General features: G+C 45.0%; 1 protein-coding gene across 1 annotated transcript in view; it reads right to left on the reverse strand.

Moving 5' to 3' along the window:
- The window catches only part of ajap1 (adherens junctions associated protein 1), a 200,492-nt gene that overhangs the window by 80,561 nt on the left and 101,215 nt on the right, over positions 1 to 18,716 (reverse strand). Inside the window, exon 2 of the mRNA XM_070860916.1 lies at positions 7,632 to 7,719. Within this exon, the coding sequence (XP_070717017.1) occupies positions 7,632 to 7,719 (88 nt within the window). The remainder of the gene's footprint in view (positions 1 to 7,631; positions 7,720 to 18,716) is intronic.

The following is an 18,716-nucleotide window of genomic DNA, read 5'->3' on the forward strand; positions in this document are numbered from 1 at the left end:
CCTTGGTGTCCTTGTATTCGAATCACTGAAAGTTAACATGCAGGTACAGCAAACAATTAAGAAAACAAATGATATGTTGGGCTTTATTAGAATAGGATTTGAGTATAAGAATAAAGATGTCAGCAGAGGAGGACAAAGGGTTTAATTAGGAGGGGGAAATTAGAGTATGAGAGGAAACTTGCCGAGAACATAAAAACTGACTGCAAAAGCTTCTATAGATATGTGAAGAGAAAAAGATGAGTGAAGACAAATGTAGGTCCCTTGCAGTCAGATTCAGGTGAATTTATAATGGAGAATAAAGAAATGGCAGACCAGTTGAACAAATACTTTGGTTCTGTCTTCACGAAGGAAGACACAAATAACCTTCTGGAAATATTAGGAGACCAAGGATGTAGTGAGATGGAGGAACTGAAGGAAATCCTTATTATGCAGGAAATTGTGTTAGGGAAATTGATGAGATTGAAGGCCGATAAATCCCCGGGGCCTGATAGTCTGCATCCCAGAGTACTTAAGGAAGTGGCCCTAGAAATAGTGAATTCATTGGTGATCATTTTCCAACAGTCTATCGACTCTGGATTAATTCCTATGGACTGGAGGGTAGCTAATGCAACACCAAAAAAGGAGGGAGAGAGGAAATGGGTCATTATAGACTGGTTAGCCTGACATCAGTGGTGGGGAAAATATTAGAATCAATTATTAAAGATGAAATAACAACGCATTTGGAAAGCAATGACAAGATCGGTCCAAGTCAACGTGGATTTATGAAAGAGAAATCATGCTTGACAAATCTTCTGGAATTTTTTGAGGATGTAACTAGTAGAGTGGACAAAGGAGAACCAGTGGATGTGGTGTATTTGGACTTTCAAAAGGCTTTTGATAAGGTCCCGCACAAGAGATTGGTGTGCAAAATTAAAGCACATGTTATTGAGGGTAATGTACTGACGTGGATAGAGAACTGGTTGGCAGACAGGAAGCAGAGAGTCGGGATAAATGGGTCCTTTTCAGAATGGCAGGCAGTGGCTAGTGGGGTGCCGCAGGGCTCAGTGCTAGGACCCCAGCTCTTTACCATATACATTAATGATTGAGATGAAGTAATTGAGTGTAATATCTCCAAGTTTGCAGATGACACTAAGCTGGGTGAAGGTGTGAGCTGTGAAGAGGATGCTAAGAGGCTGCAGAGTGACTTGGACAGGTTAGGTGAATGGGCAAATGCATGGCAGATGCAGTATAATGTGGATAAATGTGAGGTTATCCACTTTGGTGGCAAAAACACGAAGGCAGAATATTATCTGAATGGCGGCAGATTAGGAAAAGGGGAGGTGCAACAAGACCTGGGTGTCATGGTACATCAGTCTTGAAAGTTGGCATGCAGGTACAGCAGGTGGTAAAGAAGGCAAATGGTATGTTGGCCTTCATAGCTAGGGGTTTTGAGTATAGGAGCAGGGAGGGCTTACTGCAGTTGTACAGGGCCTTAGTGAGGCCTCACCTGGAATATTGTGTCCAGTTTTGGTCTCCTAATCTGAGGAAGGACGTTCTTGCTATTGAGGGAGTGCAGCGAAGGTTCACCAGACTGATTCCCGGGGTGGCAGGACTGACATATGAGGAGAGATTGGATCGACTGGGCCTTTATTCACTGGAATTTAGAAGGATGAGAGGGAATTTCATAGAAACATATAAAATTCTGATGGGACTGGACAGGTTAGATGCAGGAAGAATGTTCCCGATGTTGGGGAAGTCCAGAACCAGGGAACACAGTCTAAGGATAAGGGGTAAGCCATTTAGGACTGAGATGAGGAGAAACTTCTTCACTCAGAGAGTTGTTAACCTGTGGAATTCCCTACCGCAGAGAGTTGTTGATGCCAGTTTGTTGGATATATTCAAGAGGGAGAGATGTGGCCCTTATGGTTAAAGAGATCAAGGGGTATGGAGAGAAAGCAGGAAAGGGATACTGAGCTGAAAGATCAGCCATGATCTTATTCAATGGTGGTGCAGTCTCGAAGGGCTGAATGGCCTACTCCTGCACCTATTTTCTATGTTTCTATGTTTCTAATGCAATTATATAGGGCCCTGGTGAGACCACACCTGGAGTATTGTGTCCAGTTTTAGTCTCCTTACCTAAGGAAGGATGTACTTACCATTGAGGGAGTGCAACAAAGATTCACCAGACTGATTCCTGGGATGGGGGGATTGTCCTATGGGGAAAGATTGAGTAGACTAGGCCTATATTCTCTAGAGTTTAGAAGCATGAGAGGTGATCTCATTGAAATATACAAAATTCTTTCAGGGCTTGACAGGGTTGGTGCAGGGAGGATGTTTCCCTTGACTGGGGAGTCTAGAACCAGGGGTCACAGTCTCAGAACAAGAGGTCAGCCATTTAGGACTGAGATGAGGAGAAACTTCTTCACTCAGAGAGTGGTGAATCTTTGGAATTCTCTACCGCAGAGGGCTGTGGATTCTCAGTCGTTGAATATACTCAAGACAGAGATTGATAGATTTTTGGATATTAAGGGTATCAAGGGATATGGGGATAGTGCAGGAAAGTGAAGTTGAGGTCGAAGATTAGCTATGATCTTATTGAATGATGGTGCAGGCTCGAGGGGCCAAATGGCCTACTCCTGCTCCTAATTCTTATGTTCATCTCCCCCACTCACACCCCAGGTGCACTGGATATAGTTTATTAATATGCCTTGATTTTGCAGCCAAACATTTCACAAGTACTCTGGGACTTCACTGCTATATTTTAGGGAGGTTTGTGTTCAATTGAATTACAGGCATTTGTTGATAAATGTGCATGAGCAATCTTGGGCATTTGCTGGCCAGAGACTATCAAGAATGAGAAACTGTGGGGGGGAAAAAAAACAACACAGAATGGAGTAGAGTTGCAAATAAAAGAATATGGAGTTAGCTTGGATATGCCATTAGAAAATCCCAAACCTCTGCCATTAGACATTGTTCAACTTGAACAACCTACCACCAATCGGTCTCAAATCTAGAAGGCCATTTTCGACCGTCGCCAAAGGCCTTCAGCGATTTCCCCTCAGCCTTGATGACTGATGATGAAATGCTTGGAAGATCTGCGACATACAGAATGGATTCCATTTCGAGGACCTTACAGTACAAGTTGAATTTGCAGGCAGCCTACAAGATATCCACGCTGTTACACCGGAAGCTTTGGCCTGGATATCTGACTTAGGTATTGACATTTGATTTGCTTTGCTACTGCCATGTGAAAGTAGAAGACTAGACATAGTTGAAATGGAATTCCTAGGGAAAAATAGGACCAGGCAGACCAAAAATAGTTGGCATAGAACTGCGGATGTCAAAGTAAAAAGTGCAGAGGATACATGAGATCAGTTGGAACTGGCTGCTCAAAATAGAGTTCAAAATGGAAAAGCAGTAAAAGACCTATACTCCAAGAGTAATAAAGATGAATTATGGTGATGACTCTGCAAATGGAAACCAGTAAAGGCTCAAAAAAGTGTAACTCACTACACTTGACAGCAATATCATCCATTAGTAATGAAAGGACTACAAGGTTGGTTTGACCCAAGAAGGCCTATTGACCATGTGATCTCATCCTTCGAGAATATTAACCCTACATGGACACGATGGGCCAAAATGGTCTCCTTCCGTGCTGCAAACTTCTATGATTCTATGATTCTATCACTTCCCATTACAGTTTCCAGCTTTGTCTACAATGGATCCCGTGACCTGATCTCAATGAAGCTTCTTGGCAGCCCTATTCCAGCTCTGTGTAATCTTTCCAAAACTTGCCCTTCGCAAGTGTGAACCTGTGACCTCAAGTTCCAGCTGTCCTGAAACAATTGTTCTGGGTTCGTCTTTTCTATCCTATTATGTACCTTATATACTTCTATAAGTTCAAGGCTGAAGAGCCCCAGTTTAAGAAGTTGTCCATCACATATCATCAGAATGAAGCCGTTATATTGCTCCCTCCTGCGGCACCTATAGGCTGCATGATCCTCTTATGACATGGCAACTAGTCATGCATATAGCACTCCAGGATCAAAGAGTTCCCTCATCGCTCAATTGCTAACTGCATGACATGGGATGAAACTGAGTTGTAAAGACCAAAAAGGTCCCAAATTTGAAATTAAAATCAGTGCTAAACCCTTTTTAGTCAATCTTAATCCCAGTTACCCATCTTCTCACAATAGCCCACTATCCAGTCAGCTGTGGCTCAGAGGGTAGCACACTCATCTCTGGGGGTTCAAGTCCCACTCCAGGGACAAGAGCGCAAAGAAATCTAGGCTGGCACTCCCAGTGCAGTACTGAGAGAGTGCTGCATTGTCAGCAGTGCTGTCTTTTGGATTAGATGTTAAACCAAAGCCCCGTCTGCTCTCAAGTGGCTGTAAATGATCCCATGGCACTATTTCGAAGAAGAGCAGGGGAGTTATCCCCGGCGTCCTGGGCAATATTTATCCCTCAATTAACATAACAAAAAACAGATTATCTGGTCATTGTCACATTGCTGTGGGAGCTTGCTGTGCGCAAATTGGCTGCCACGTTTCCTACATTACAACAGTGACTACACTCCAAAAAGTACTTCATTGGCTGTAAAGCGCTTTGAGATGTCCGGTGGTCGTGAAAGGCGCTATATAAAGCAAAGTTTTTCTTTCTCAAAAACTACTTATATTGTCCGCTTCAATGTCCTTCCCTGCTATCTTAGTCCACAAGTTTTCTACCCTATGGGTGAAGAAGATCAATCAGACTTCCCTTCTAACTCCTAACTTGCTAAATTCAAGCATCACCTTGATATCTTCGGAAACTCCCCTCATTTTAACATTACAAACTTCAATGTAGAAAATGTGCTGCTTTCAAAATTCAAATCAGTTCATAGACATTTCTGAACATTTCAGGCTTCAGAATAAAAGGGTGATGAGAAGTCTGTAGGTAAAAATCATGAATAAAAATATGATTGTCATGTCAGGGAGTCCAATACACTTTAACTTATGCCCCATTTTTTGTGTCACTAATCATCACTTACTCTGTGGAATCAGCTGATCATTTCCGACACACATCCTATTTCCAGTTCTAACAAAAGGGAACTAAGGGCTGGGTTTTGCCAACCTCGGCGGGCGATGTCGGTGGCGGGTCCCAGACTCGCTGCTGGCTCCAATCTGCTCAGTGAAATTATTTCCCCCTGATTGGGCTTGTTAAGCCCACCCAGCGCATTTGCCAGCCAATTGAAGGAAACGGGTCGGATGATGTCATTTGATGATGCATCATCAGCCGGTTTTCTTAAAGGGACCATGGCCAACTTTATTTTGACAGTTGTGCTGTCAGTGTTCTACAACATTGAAGTGCTGCAAACACTGACAAGCGCGGCACAGAGGTGCACGGCTGCACTCAGGCTCTCCCATCCCTCCCTCCATATGCTTTCCTTCCAATGGGCGGAAGAGACTTCCCCAGGAGACCAATGCAGCCTGGTTGCACATTGTACAGGAGAACACAAGCAGGGATGTCGTCAGGAGGACCAGGCTGTAGTGGCACAAACCTTTCAATTATCTCAGTCGATCACAAAACGTAACTGCAAAGCCTCACTCAACCTCATCCTACTGTGCCACTCATCACATCCCTAGCACACTGCCTTCCCGACCCTACTCCTACACACCCTTACTCACACCAACTGACCTCGCACCTCCACCCATCCCTCTCTATCTACATTATCACTTCCCCATCTCACTAGCCATCTCTCTCACTCAACACTTTGCTTTCTTGGACAGATTTGTATGCATCTTTGGAAGTGACTTAATGAGTTGCAGTGAATAGTGAGACATAGCGGTAACCCGGCAATGATGATGAGTGTGAAAGGAATGGCTTGGGCATTGTCGGGATGTTTTATGGTCTTGGTGTGGGATGGTGCCAACCTGGTGCATCATGTGGCAGCCAGGGTATACAGCATCAAGTGAAGTAAATCTGGTCATGGTGAGGTCATTCCCTGGCGTCCCGGGCAGCAAAGTGGTCGGGTGCTGATGCCCTGTGTCCTGTGCAGCATCAGTTGATTATGGAGAAGGTTGGTGTTGTTGTTGGTGCTGCTGGTGTTCCTGGTGATGCTGGTGTTGAGGCTGATTGTGGTGGGATTCTGAGGACCAAGATGAGAGAGTATAAAGGGCACCCATGCTGAATGAATAGATAGCAGGTGAAGTAGAGATGACAGAAGTGATCTGTCAATAGTGGCAGAGGTAATAAGGTCAGACTGGATGGAGTCTTGTGTAAAGACTTGCAGCATTCTGAATCTGTAGTGGAAATGCAGTTTAGAGAAGCTAGTGACTAAGGGAAGATATCTGAATCAGCTGGGAGCTTTGACTTGACATTTGAAGCTGTCAACTCATCAGCTGAAACAACGGCAAGTGACCTCCCACCTCAGCTTCACAGACGAGGTCGAGGCACAACGGGAAATCGGTGGACAACCTGTCAAATTCTAAAAGCTGGGGAAAAAGCATTGTTATGTGGCTGTAAACGAGCCAGTAATTATTTTAATTGCGTGTCAGGTCTGCTCAGCGCTGACAGACCCGACATTTGGAAAAGGTGGGTGGCGGCAGGTTGACAGTAGGGTCCTGACCCACTGTCAAACTAAAAACATTTACCCACGCGACCCACCACTGTGCTCATCTGCTGACCCCCCCCCCCCCGGAAAATTCTGCCCTAAATGTTTGGGAAAATGGTATGGCTTAGGTTTTTAGTTCAGTTGTTACCCAAATATTCTCAGAAACTTAATCAAAACAGCATAAGAACATAAGAAAGACGAGCAGCGGGAGGCCATTTGGCCCCTCGAGCCTGCTCCGCCATTCAATAAGGGCATGGCTGATCTGATCTTTGGCATCTCCAGCATTTTCTGTTTTGTTATTATCATTTTTGGTCAATTCGGTGCTCATCCCTGACCTTTCACCTCTGGGATTTTGGTTCCGATCTATCCTAGACTAATCGGATTAAAGTCATGTCTCCTGTTGGCAGTAACAGTCGGATGTGAAATAAGCTTGGGAAATCCATTGGATGTAGGGTAGCTTTTAGAGGACATAGTACACAACACTAATTGGCAATCTTGCTCAGTTAGACAGCAAGACAGCCAGGATGGGAGGTGGAAAAAATATTACGCTAGTGCAAGAAGGGGTGTTTTTCTGTGGTTTGGTCTGAAGCACATTGCTGGCACTGGTTTACACTGCATCTACGCATACTAACCTGAATGGAAGTGCTTGTCAATACTGGGCGACTAAAATGTTCTGCCCCACAACACCAATGTCTCTGATCTAGGATGAACACTGAATTGACCAAAAAAGATAATAACAAAACAGAAAATGCTGGAGATGCCAAAGGCCAGATTAGCCATGCCCTTATTAAATGGCGGAGCAGGCTCGAGAGGCCAAATGGTCTACTGCTGCTCCTATTTCTTATGTTCTTCTGCCAGTCAGTTGCATCTGACCTAGATTCACATTGTGGGTGTCAGCCTTCATCGACCATCAACAACTCTGAATAAAGGTCCTCCAAGATGTGAAGCTCACATTATCTCTTTCAGATGGCTGACTAACGGATCTGCATTGCCAGAATTACCCTTATTAATCTCAGATTCCCAGTATTCCCAGTTTTATCTTAGTTCGAAGGAATGTACTTACCAATTTTTTAAAACCAATGTCGTTATCAAAGCAGCAATGACCATGATGAGGGACACTGTGATGGTGATGATCTGGTGAACAGCCAAACCTACAGATTGAAAGAAGAGAAAAATGTCTTGTTTATTTTCTGTGTTCTTCGGATGCAATTTCTCCGAGAACCCAGGATACTTTAATATTCAAATAAAATTCATGCTACTATCAACCGTGAAAATACTTGTGATGATAAACAAGGAATGATTTCACTGGCTGGTGAGTCACCAACAAGGGAGATGGACTCAGGATTTTCACTAGAAAAGTTAAGCAGGAAGTTAGAAGCTTTTTTTCCACACTGAGGGTTATTAGGAAGACTTTACCACAAGTGATTATTGAGGCAGCGAGTGTATCAGCGATTGGCTAAAACTTTAAAAGCAAGAATATAAAAGGCTATACAGGGAAACGGGATTGGAGTATATCGGTCCAGCACTAGGGAAACGGGATTGGAGTAGATCAGTCCACAGCAAAGACTAGGGAAGTGGGATTGGAGTACATAGCTCCACAGCAAAGACTAGGGAAGTCGGATTGGAGTACATCGCTCCACAGCAAAGACTAGGGAAGTGGGATTGGAGTAGATCAGTCCACAGCAAAGGTTAGGGAAATGGGATTGGAGTAGATCGCTGCAGAGCAACGGCTAGGGAAATGGGGCTAGCACTGGCATAATGCCAAATTGCCTCAGTCTATCCTTTAAGTTCTAGAATTTTACTGGGAGAAATGGTGCTGATTTGTAAGAACTATTGTTACTGTTGAAATTTATAATTCACTCCTACAAAGTTAAAACAATAAAGTTATAATCATACTGTCAGAAAATATTGAGTTAGATGCAAACTTAGACAGATAAGTAGGAGACCCAAATGGACCTACAGATAAAGATAGATAAACAGGAACATTTATTAAAAAAAAGTTACTCATAGAGAGATTGATAGATACACGTCAGTTTTGATAGTCAAGCAGATACATGAATAGATATAGAGATAGGTACACAGATGAATACATGGATGGGCATATATTCATGCATACATAAATAAATCAATAGGTAGGCAAAGAGTTATATACAAGTAAAGAAATAGAAGGAGGAATGAACAAGTAGCTAGATCTAGCTGTACACAAATGGACAGTTAGGATGCATTGATAGGGGTCAAGTTTCGGGCCGCGCCTAGAACGGCGCAGCCCCGACCAGGACGCCCGTTTCTCGCGCCTAAAAGTGCGACAGAAAAATACCTCTTAATTCTCCGGCTCCTTGCTGGTTCCTGGGAGCTCAGCGCGTCGCGCAGACAGCAGCGGGGGACAGAGCCACAGAGTCGCGCCGATTTTGCAAGTGGATGGGGGCGGGGCTAAGTTAAATGAGGCAACGTCGTGCCGGCAGCCCTGCGTGTGCGCGTTGGAGCGCGCGTGCACGCAGTAGGCCAGAAACTTTGGCACTCGGCCATTTTTAAAGGGACTTAAAGAAGAGTGTTGATTTGTCTCGTGTACCCCTGGAAAGGCTTGGGGTTGAATTTTGGTGATTTTTTGGTGTCTGAAGGAGTGCTTTTAGCAGCACTGTTAAATAAATCACCTGCTGAAATCAGTGAGTGCTGCTTTTCGCTGTTAAACTTCCAGAACAGAACATTCAACTTTGGCACATTTACAAAATAAATAGTGTGCAATTTTTGAAACTTTTAAAAACAATACCCTGAAACGATGCACTTAACGCACATCACATGGGCCTTAAAAAAAACATGCACTTTTTTTTGGTGTACAATGTCAACAATTTTGTAAAAAAAAAAAGATTGGTGCATGCAAATTAAGGACTGTGTGTTTTGAAAAATAAGAGTGTCAATTCAATACAGCAATGGAACAACATCCACCAAGAACAAAGAATTTCCTGCATGAGGAAGTGGAGGTATTAGTCAACGTCATTGAGCAGATATGGCAGGAGCTAGATACCAGCAACAGAGGTCGCATAAAAGTGCCACCTAAAGAAATGAAGAAACGCTGGAACCAAGTTGCAGAAGATTACTGTGCAGTGGTGCATACCATGAGATCTGGAAGCCAGTGTAAAAAGAAATAGTTAAGTAGTTAATGTAAGTAATATTTTCATTTTTTAATGTAATCGTAATTGTAATGTGACTATCTGTATGTCCCACGCTGCAGAAAGATGCACTCAGTAAAAAGTTATATTTTACTCTTTGTAAAAGAAATTGGCCCACAACAAAAGGGAAGCAACTCGAACAGGAGGAGGCACGCCCAATCTGCATCCATTGACACCCTTGGAGCAGAGGGTAGCTGCTATGATGAGTCGTACATGGAGAAAAGCAATCAGTACAGCACAAGCTGGGCACGCACAAAAGGAAGAGGGTAAGTCCTGAAAATGCATCGTGGCCCTTCAAATCAACCTGCTGCCTGGCCTGCTATGTGTGAGAGTACTCATGCCACCCATCCTGCCCCCTCCCTTGCTGTTAAACATTTGACTGTTCTGATGTATTTTGCAGAACATGATGATGAAGATGCTGCCAACCCTGAGGATCCTGAAGATCCAGAACAAGAACCAGTACAACCAGATGCGGACGATCCAGACTGGATGATGGCGGCGACGACTGAAATGTCTACAGGGGAGAGCTTCCAAATTAATGTTTATGAGCCCCCATTAAGGGTCATCAGAGTTTCAAACCCTTGCATAGGTTCTGGTTCCACCTTCCATGGTTTTGATTCTGATGATACGGGTCCCAGTGGTGCTGCTGGTGTAATGCAGCAGTTTACAGCCAGTGCACCACCATCCGAGCCTGCGCCTCCCACTCGCATAGGTTCTGGTTCCACCTTCCACGGTTTTGATTCCGACGTTGCGGGTCCCAGTGGTGCTGGTGATATAATGGAGCAGTTTACACCCATTCACCCACCACCCAGCCTGTGCCTCTCTCTCTAGTACTGCCGTCTGGAACACAGAGCGTCCCACCATCCCAGCCCACGCCTCCCTGTGTAGTGGTGACGTTTGGAACAACGAGCGTCCCACCGTCCCTGCCCGCGCCTCCCTGTGTAGTGGTGCTGCGAGGCAGACCCCGGCAGAGGAGAAGGAGATTGGAGACACGCTCTCCGAGATGCAGCGTGCAACAGATGCGGCTCAGGTTGTGGCATTGGATATGGAGACCAATGAGCTTACCCGATCACTCATCGGTGGCGTCAGTGCAGTGGGTGAAAAGGTGACCGTCCTGATGGGAGAAATAGCTGTAATGACACGGGAACTTAGGGAGGGATTGTCCGAGGGAGTGCAATCGACAACACAGGCCATCAGGGAGGGCATGCAAGTGGTGGCACAGGCCCTCATGGAGGTAGCTGCTGCAATAAGGGCACACAGCCCCGCCAATCAAATGACACCCCTATGAAAAAGTGAACATTCACTGAGATGTGGATGAGAGATGGTTGCAGTCTTTCTTTGCTGCTTTTGTTCTTGATCTTGATGTAGCTGTAGTAACATTTTTCAAATTGAAATTGTTTTGTAAGTTTTGTAACTTTACAACTTATAAGTGATCTTAGGGTTTTTAAGTGATCTTATAGTGTAAATGCTCTCACATTTTGTAACTTATTTAATTTTGCACCTAAAAAGTGATCTTGAAGTTTAAGTGATCTTAAGAGTATAAGATTTTTCACATTGAAATTGTTTTGTAACTTTTGTAACTTTACAAGTTTATAAGTGATCTTAAAGATTTAAGTGATCTTCAAGAGTCATATTAAAAAGTAAAGTTTGATACAACAAATATTTTATTACAGTGACGTTAACTTTTCAATAAAATATTTTTTCATTAAAACTGATTCATCTTCCATTAACACAACACAACGTAGGAACAACTGCAAAGAATAAACATGTCAATGCGCAACAGTGGTCGCAGAGCCCTCAGGCATCAGAATTTGAAGCGTTCATGGATGAGCTGCTGGCGCAGGGCTCGAGCAATCGTTAAAGGAGCTCGATGGACGGACCTCCTCCGACCTCGTGCTCCGGCATCAGTCACTTGCATGCTTTCCTGATCGTCGTCATCATCCACATCCTGCTCTTCCGTAATACTATCATCATGCACTGGACCCTCACGTGGATCTTCTGGTTCTACTACCAGCTCCTGCTGCCTCATGATGGCTAAGTTATGGAGCATGCAGCACACAACAGTGAAGTGACCGACAATCTGAGGAGAGTATTGCAAGTGGCTTCCGGAATGGTCCAGGCATCGGAAACGCTGTTTCAATATGCCAATGGTCCTCTCAATGATGCTGCACGTCGCAATGTGCGCCATGTTGTATTGATCGTCAGCTTCTGTCCGTGTCACGCGTAGGGACGTCATGAGCCAGGTGGTCAGGCCGTACCCTTTGTCTCCCAGTAGTCAGCTCTGCCCTTCTGGCTGCTGCTCAAACATGTCAGATAGAACGCTATCACGTAGGATAAACGCATCATGGGTGCTACCAGGGTATCTCGCATCAACTGACATGATGCGCTGCTTTTGTCACACACAAGCTGCACATTGATGGAGTGGAAACCTTTTCTATTCCTGTATTGCTCGGAATTCTCCTACAGCCCTGTGCCTTTGGGAAGCCGGCAATCCTGAAGAAACCCACAGCCTTCTCATGGATCGCTTGTGCGGTCATTGGGAAATTGATGAAGTCATTCCTCTGCGCATACAGAGCAGCCGTGACCTGGTAAACGCAGGCATGTATTGCACGTTGAGAGATGGCGCACACATCTCCAGTTGTAGCCTAAAATGATCCCGAGGCATAGAAGGTAAGTGCAGCTGTTACCTTCACTTCAACAGACAAGGCAGTTGGCGTTCTGCTTCTGGGCTGCAAATCTGCTCTCAGCATATCACAGATCTCAGCGACAACTTCTCTGCGGAAACGCAGCCTTTTGACACAATCAGCCTCGCTCATGTCCAGGTATGAGCGCCTGGCTCGATATTGCCGAAGTGGGTAAGGTCTCCTGCCCATCAGCCTACGGACTATGATGTTCCTGGTGCGGTGAGCTCTAATCAATTCTCTCCTATGCAGTGAATTGCTGGCGAACCATTGCATAATCCGTGGTGTTGACAATGCAGCACCCATTCTGCAATTACAAATTTAAGTTTCAACCTGGCTATCTGGCTGCCTCTCACTGTTCCTGGCCGAATGGCCTCAGCTTCCCTCGCAGCTCGAAGGCTGCTTGCTGTGTCTTCGGCTGCCGTCGAGCCACTGACGCCGCCCCTGTCTCCTACATGGAAGGAAGGCCTGCCTGAAGCACCGCAGCTTGAAGACTGCTTGCTGCCGTTGTTGTTGGGCTGCCATCGAGTCACTGATACCGCCTCTGTCTCCAATATGGAAGGCCTGCCTGAAGCACTGCAGCTCGAAAGCTGCTGTTGCTTCTCACAGCTAGGAATATTCAATATTTTGTCTTTGCTTTGTTTATAATTTTTTAGTCAGGATGGCTCTTTATTTGTATAAGTAAGACTGTTGAACGCTTGTAGAATTTAATTACTTCCCCCGCCCCACCCCCTCCCGCAGCCCGCCACCCCCACCCCCGTCCCCTCATTCCCTACGCCTGATTTGTAAAGTGTAGACTAGGTTTTTCTGAGCGTACAAAAATCTACACTTACTCCATTCTAAGTTAGTTTGGCGTAAGTTTTCGCTGCCTAAACTTTCAAAACAGGCGTAAGTGGCCGGACATGCTCCCTTTTTGAAAAAAAAAATCTGTTCCAAAATGAAACTGTTCTAACTGACTGGAACTGAAGCAAACTAAATGCTGAGAATTGCAATTTCTAAGATACTCCATTCTAAACCAGTTGCTCCAAAAAAAATAGGAGCAACTCAGGCCGAAACTTGACCCCATAGAGAGGCAAAGTCAGTCAGTCAAAAGATACATATACATAGATATAAGAAAAGGCAGATAATTCTACATGAACAGGGACATACTTGTTCATAGCTGGCTAACTCGATAAACGGATGAATATATTTATTGATTTATAGATAAGGACGGTCTGAGAAGCACATCAACACATGTACACACTAGCAGATCTCCCATGACATTGGATTCTGGGGTCTGCAATATGGTTGTGATGTGCAGCTGCTAATGTGCTCTGTCCCTTTAAGACCACTTCAAGTAGTCCCTGTGGTGAAGTGGTGTGAATAGGAAAATGTAAACAATTATAGCCGCTCGTAAATGCTTTGTCATAAAGTGACACTTCAAAGTGTGACAGCTGGAGTGTGACAGATACAAATTGAATGTAAGGCATTTATATATATATAAAATAATAGATTGTTATACACATGAAGAGACAAATACAAATAGACTGATGATAACTGAAGAGAGAGAGAGAGAGCGAGGGTTGGACCACATTGGTGAACTATTATCTGAAGTTGTTTACAAGTGTATGAATACTGGTCACACACCATCCTGACTTGGAAATATATCGGCCGTTCCTTCATCGTCGCTGGGTCAAAATCCTGGAACTCCCTCCCTAACAGTACTGTGTGGGAGCACCTTCACCACACGGACTGCAGCAGTTCAAAAAGGCAGCTCGCCACCACCTTCTCAAGGGGCAATTAGGGATGGGCAATAAATGCTGGCCTTGCCAGCGACGCCCACATCCCGTGAATGAATAAAAAAAGGTGTCTGGACCGGATTTCATCGTGCAAGATGGCAGCAGACTGAGTTGGCATCAATTTTTTTTTTGAACATTGGCAGTTTTTCAGTTTAAAAGTCTGAAATCAATCACGGTTGAAAATTGTGAATCTGACAGTCCATCACTCTCTCAGAATTGAGTTTGTTTTCAGTTGTTTTCTGTTCAGCAGGAGCTTTGCTGATGGAAGACCCTTTCACACAAAGCGTACCCTAACTTTCCCAGCAGAGGTGCCCGTTGGATTCTACAGAAATGTTCCATGTTGATTTTAGCCAATTCTGGAAATTCACAGGCCTTAAAAAATTTGGGACCGCCCTGTTTGTGGGAGGTAACTCTTTACGCCGGACCTCTCGCCTCCCGCAAGAAATTGGGGTTACCGCCCCCGAAAGGAAGTGGAGTGCTAATTCAAGCACGAAATCAAGCATTCCGCTTCCTTTCTGGGGCGTGAGCGGGGTGAGCGGCTCGGGAGCGGAGTGCACTGGGCCGCATAGCGCGGCCGCGTAGGAGGGGCTCGTCCCTGAATTGAGGGGAAAGGCCCAAGCTGCATACTCTGCGTTAATGAAAGGGTCCTGCCTGGACCAGCGGGGCACGGGGGGTGCCATGCAGAGTGCCAGGCTGAGCGATCGCGGCAACGACCCTGCGTCCAAAGTGGCACCGCTGAGGAAAACAAAACCGGAGACTTTTCTGATGAGCATCCAGCCATCCCCCCTTTAAATTTCGCCCCCCCTAGCGGCCGGCCGGCCGACACGCATCCCCGGAAGCTGTCGCTGTCATCGTTCGGCACAGCTTCAGGGAGCGATACCCAATTTAGCGTCCGGCACGCTGTGCACGGTGATTACATCACGATCTCTGGGCACAAGGAATCGGGGCGCAAAACTGTAGCGCTGCCGCTAAACTCCCACCGAGTTTAGCGGGAGCCATTAGCAGCGCTGCGCCCGGTCGCAAAGTTGTCTGCGCCCAGTTAGGGGCACTAACAGGAGGCGCAAATGATCCCAATTTCTCCCCCATTGAGTCTCCCGGCTTCCTGGGGATTCAGCTGTCCCGCAGAAAGTTGCATGAATTTTGCAGAGTTATAATTGCAATGTTCTGAGCTGCAAAAAGGGATTAATACCAGCAGCCTCAACACGACAGAGTCGCTTCACCTGGAGGGAAACAAATCATCAGTAAAACTACAGAACCGAGCATGCCCCTGAAACACAAAGTTAAAACGGTAACACTTCATTTTCAAGACTCTTCCTCTCATTTCCAGCACGGCAGCGATTTTGGTTAAGCAAGGGCCTATGGTACAATTTTAAAGTGGGTGTAGGATAAGAGTGTTCTGTGGGTGTATGTACGCACTTCTTTGAACGTGGCCTGGCAAGTTGATAAAGCTGTTAAAAAGGCATATGGGATCCTTGGTTTTAGAAACAGAGGAATAAAGTACAAAAGCAAGGAAATTATGCTAAGCCTTTACAGGTCTCAGCTGGAGTACTGCGTTCAATTCTGGGCCCCACACTTCAGAAAGGATGTCAAGGTCTTAGGTGCAGAAAAATCTACTAGAATGGTACCAGGGATGAAAGACTTCAGCTACATGGAGAGACTGGAGAAACTGGGATTGTTCTCCTTAGACCAGAGATGGACATTTGAAAGAGGTGTTCAAAATCATGAATGGTAAATAAGGAGAAAGTGCTTCGAGTGGAAGAAGGGTCGGTAACCAGAAGACGCAGATTTAAGGTAATTGCCAAAAGAACCACAGGCAACATGAGGGAAAAAATGTTTACTGAGCAAATTGTTGTGATTTGGAATGCATTGCCTGAAAGGGTGGTGGAAGCGGATTCAATAATACCTTTCAAAAGGGAATTAGATAAATACTTGATGGGGAAAACATTTGTGGGGCTATGGAGAAAGAGCGGGGGGCAGTGGGACTAATTGGATCTCTCATTCAAAGAGGCAGCACAGGCATGATGGGCTGAATGGCCTCTTTCTGTGCTGTATCATTCTTCAATTCTGTACAGAAATATGCTAAAAATGGTTCAATTAGTAGCACACTCATCTCTGAGTTAGAAGGCTGTGGGGGTTCAGGTCTGAACACTGATTAAGCACCTGATTTAGGCTGATAGTGTAATATTGAGGGAAAGCCATATTGTCGGAGGCACTGGCCTGCAAGTTCAAAGCATCGCGCCCATTTTTCAGGCGCGAAATGGGTGCCTAAATGTCCAAAATGGTAGGCAGGGTGTGCCGCCTGCCACATTGGTGCAGGTAGAAAAGGAGGTGTCCACGGCCGGCGCCTGAAACAGGTATTAGCCCTTTTGCATATGCAAATAGGGGCCAAAACCTGTTTGAAGCCTCCGCTGTAAAATTGGACTGCCCTCATCAAAGCCGGCATCGGGCTTGCTACATTCATGAAAATCAGGTCAATATGCATCCTAACCATGTGTCCTTAGTGTCAGCCAGTGGCTCAGTGGGTAGCACTCTTGCCTCTGAGTTTGAAGGTTATGAATTCAAGTCCCACTCCAGGAACTTGTACACAAAAAATCAAAGTTGACACTCCAATGCAGTGCTGAAGGAGTGTTGCACTGTCGGAGGTGCTGTCTTTCAGATGAAGTCTGCCCTCTCAGGTGGATGTAAAAGATCACATGGCACTATTTTGAAGAAGAGCAGGGGAGTTATCCCCGGTGTCCTGGCCAATATTTCTCCCTCAATCAAAAAAACAGATTGTCTTGTCATTATCACATTGCTGTTGTGGGAGCTTGCTGTTCCACTAAGTGTCTGCCGTGTTTCCTGATACGTCCTTACTATACAGTATTATTGCACACGAGGCCCATGCTTGAGAGAAGGTCAGTCTGTGACATGTCCTTTATTTCATAGCACTCAAGTGCTGGAAGTGGGTGGAGCTTCCCCTTTTATATCTGAAGGTCTAGGTTAGGAGTGTCTCCCACAAGTTCACCATCTAGTGGTCAGTGTTCTCACAGTGTACAACTTAGGTCAGATTATACATGGGTTACAATGCTGGTTGAATACATGACATCACCTCCCCCCACCAAAGTCTTATTGGGATAACAGGTTGAGTCTCTCTGGTGGTTTTCGCTCCCTTGTAGAGCGCCTGAGTTGGGGCTCCGGTTGTTGGGCGCTGGCCTGAGTGTCTCCTGTTTGCGGTGCCTCAGGCCTGTCCGGATTGCCCACAGTGACTGGGCTCTCCTTCCTTTGGTTCCTGTGTTTGGTCACCTGTGGTGGAGTAAACTCTACGTCGTGTTCTTCCTCTGCTTCTTCTATGGGGTTGCTGAACCTTCTTTTTGTTTGATCCACATTGTTGGAGCGGATTTTTGGACATATACTTGATTAGTATACGGGACCAAACATTTGTTTTATTTTCCCCTTTAATGAATTTTGTAAGGGACAATATAAAAAAAAACAGTTAGACTTTAAGGTATGCTGGCCTAGAGTTATGGAGATAGGAAAGTGAGATAATGAACACTGGAGAGTTAAGTGCTGGGTATGTTTGTTTATACCGGTGCCAAAAGACCTGCACTTGTTTATACTGCCCTGTCACAATGCAGGATGGTTAATATCAAAAGCTTAGCCTTCGATAGTAACAGCTTTGTAGTGCTAAAGCATGTGTTGTAAAGTGACGTAATTTGTAAGATAAAAGAACTTCACTGCAGATACCAATTTGAGAAGATGGTTCAAAGACAGGGGTCTTTAACACTTCTCCCAAAGCTTTGTCTCCGATTTAATAAACCTCTCTTTATATATTATACAGTCTCGGAAATATTTTTCCACAACAAAATGGCGTCACGAACAGGATACTGTCTGATCAGACGTGATCACTTAAGACAGTATCTGGAATCTGGTGTTAGAGACTGAAAAGAGAGGTGTATGGGCACGATGGGATAGTGTATAAGATACGAGTAAACAGATAGCGGGAAGAGGCTGACTAACCAGTTTGAGTTGTCCCTTTAATAAATAAGGTCGGTGCGGAAGGGAACTGATTGATCCAACCTAGAGCCGAAAACTCCGGTGGTAAGGAAACACGCTAGCTTTGTTGCGAAGACAAAGGGTCTCCACAGAATAGTCGTGGCCGTGAGTATTACAGAAACAAAGGGAAACGTCCGAGACTGGCGAACATGGAAAGTAAGGAAGGGAATGTAAAACGCGGGTTGCCCGGGTCATTAATTAATTCCTATCATTAATTGTAACTTGCGTAATTACGTAATGCCATAAAAAAGCTGATAGTGACTATCTTAAGTGACTTATGGATCCAGACATAAGCTTTGTTGAATGAAGAGAGACTTTTGTGAGTGTCTATTTTGAATGAAGAGAGTACTCGAGTGATTTTGACTGTGGAATGAATGAAAGCCTGCTTGGGAAGGTGTGGAGTTGCCTGCCAGTTTTAGCTCCACCCACTCTTTCCAAACAGAGTGAAATGTTTTTTTAACCCTTCATAGTGTTGACATGTATGTGGGAA

Source organism: Pristiophorus japonicus, chromosome 18, assembly GCF_044704955.1.
Source record: "Pristiophorus japonicus isolate sPriJap1 chromosome 18, sPriJap1.hap1, whole genome shotgun sequence".
Taxonomy (NCBI): Eukaryota; Metazoa; Chordata; class Chondrichthyes; family Pristiophoridae; genus Pristiophorus; species Pristiophorus japonicus.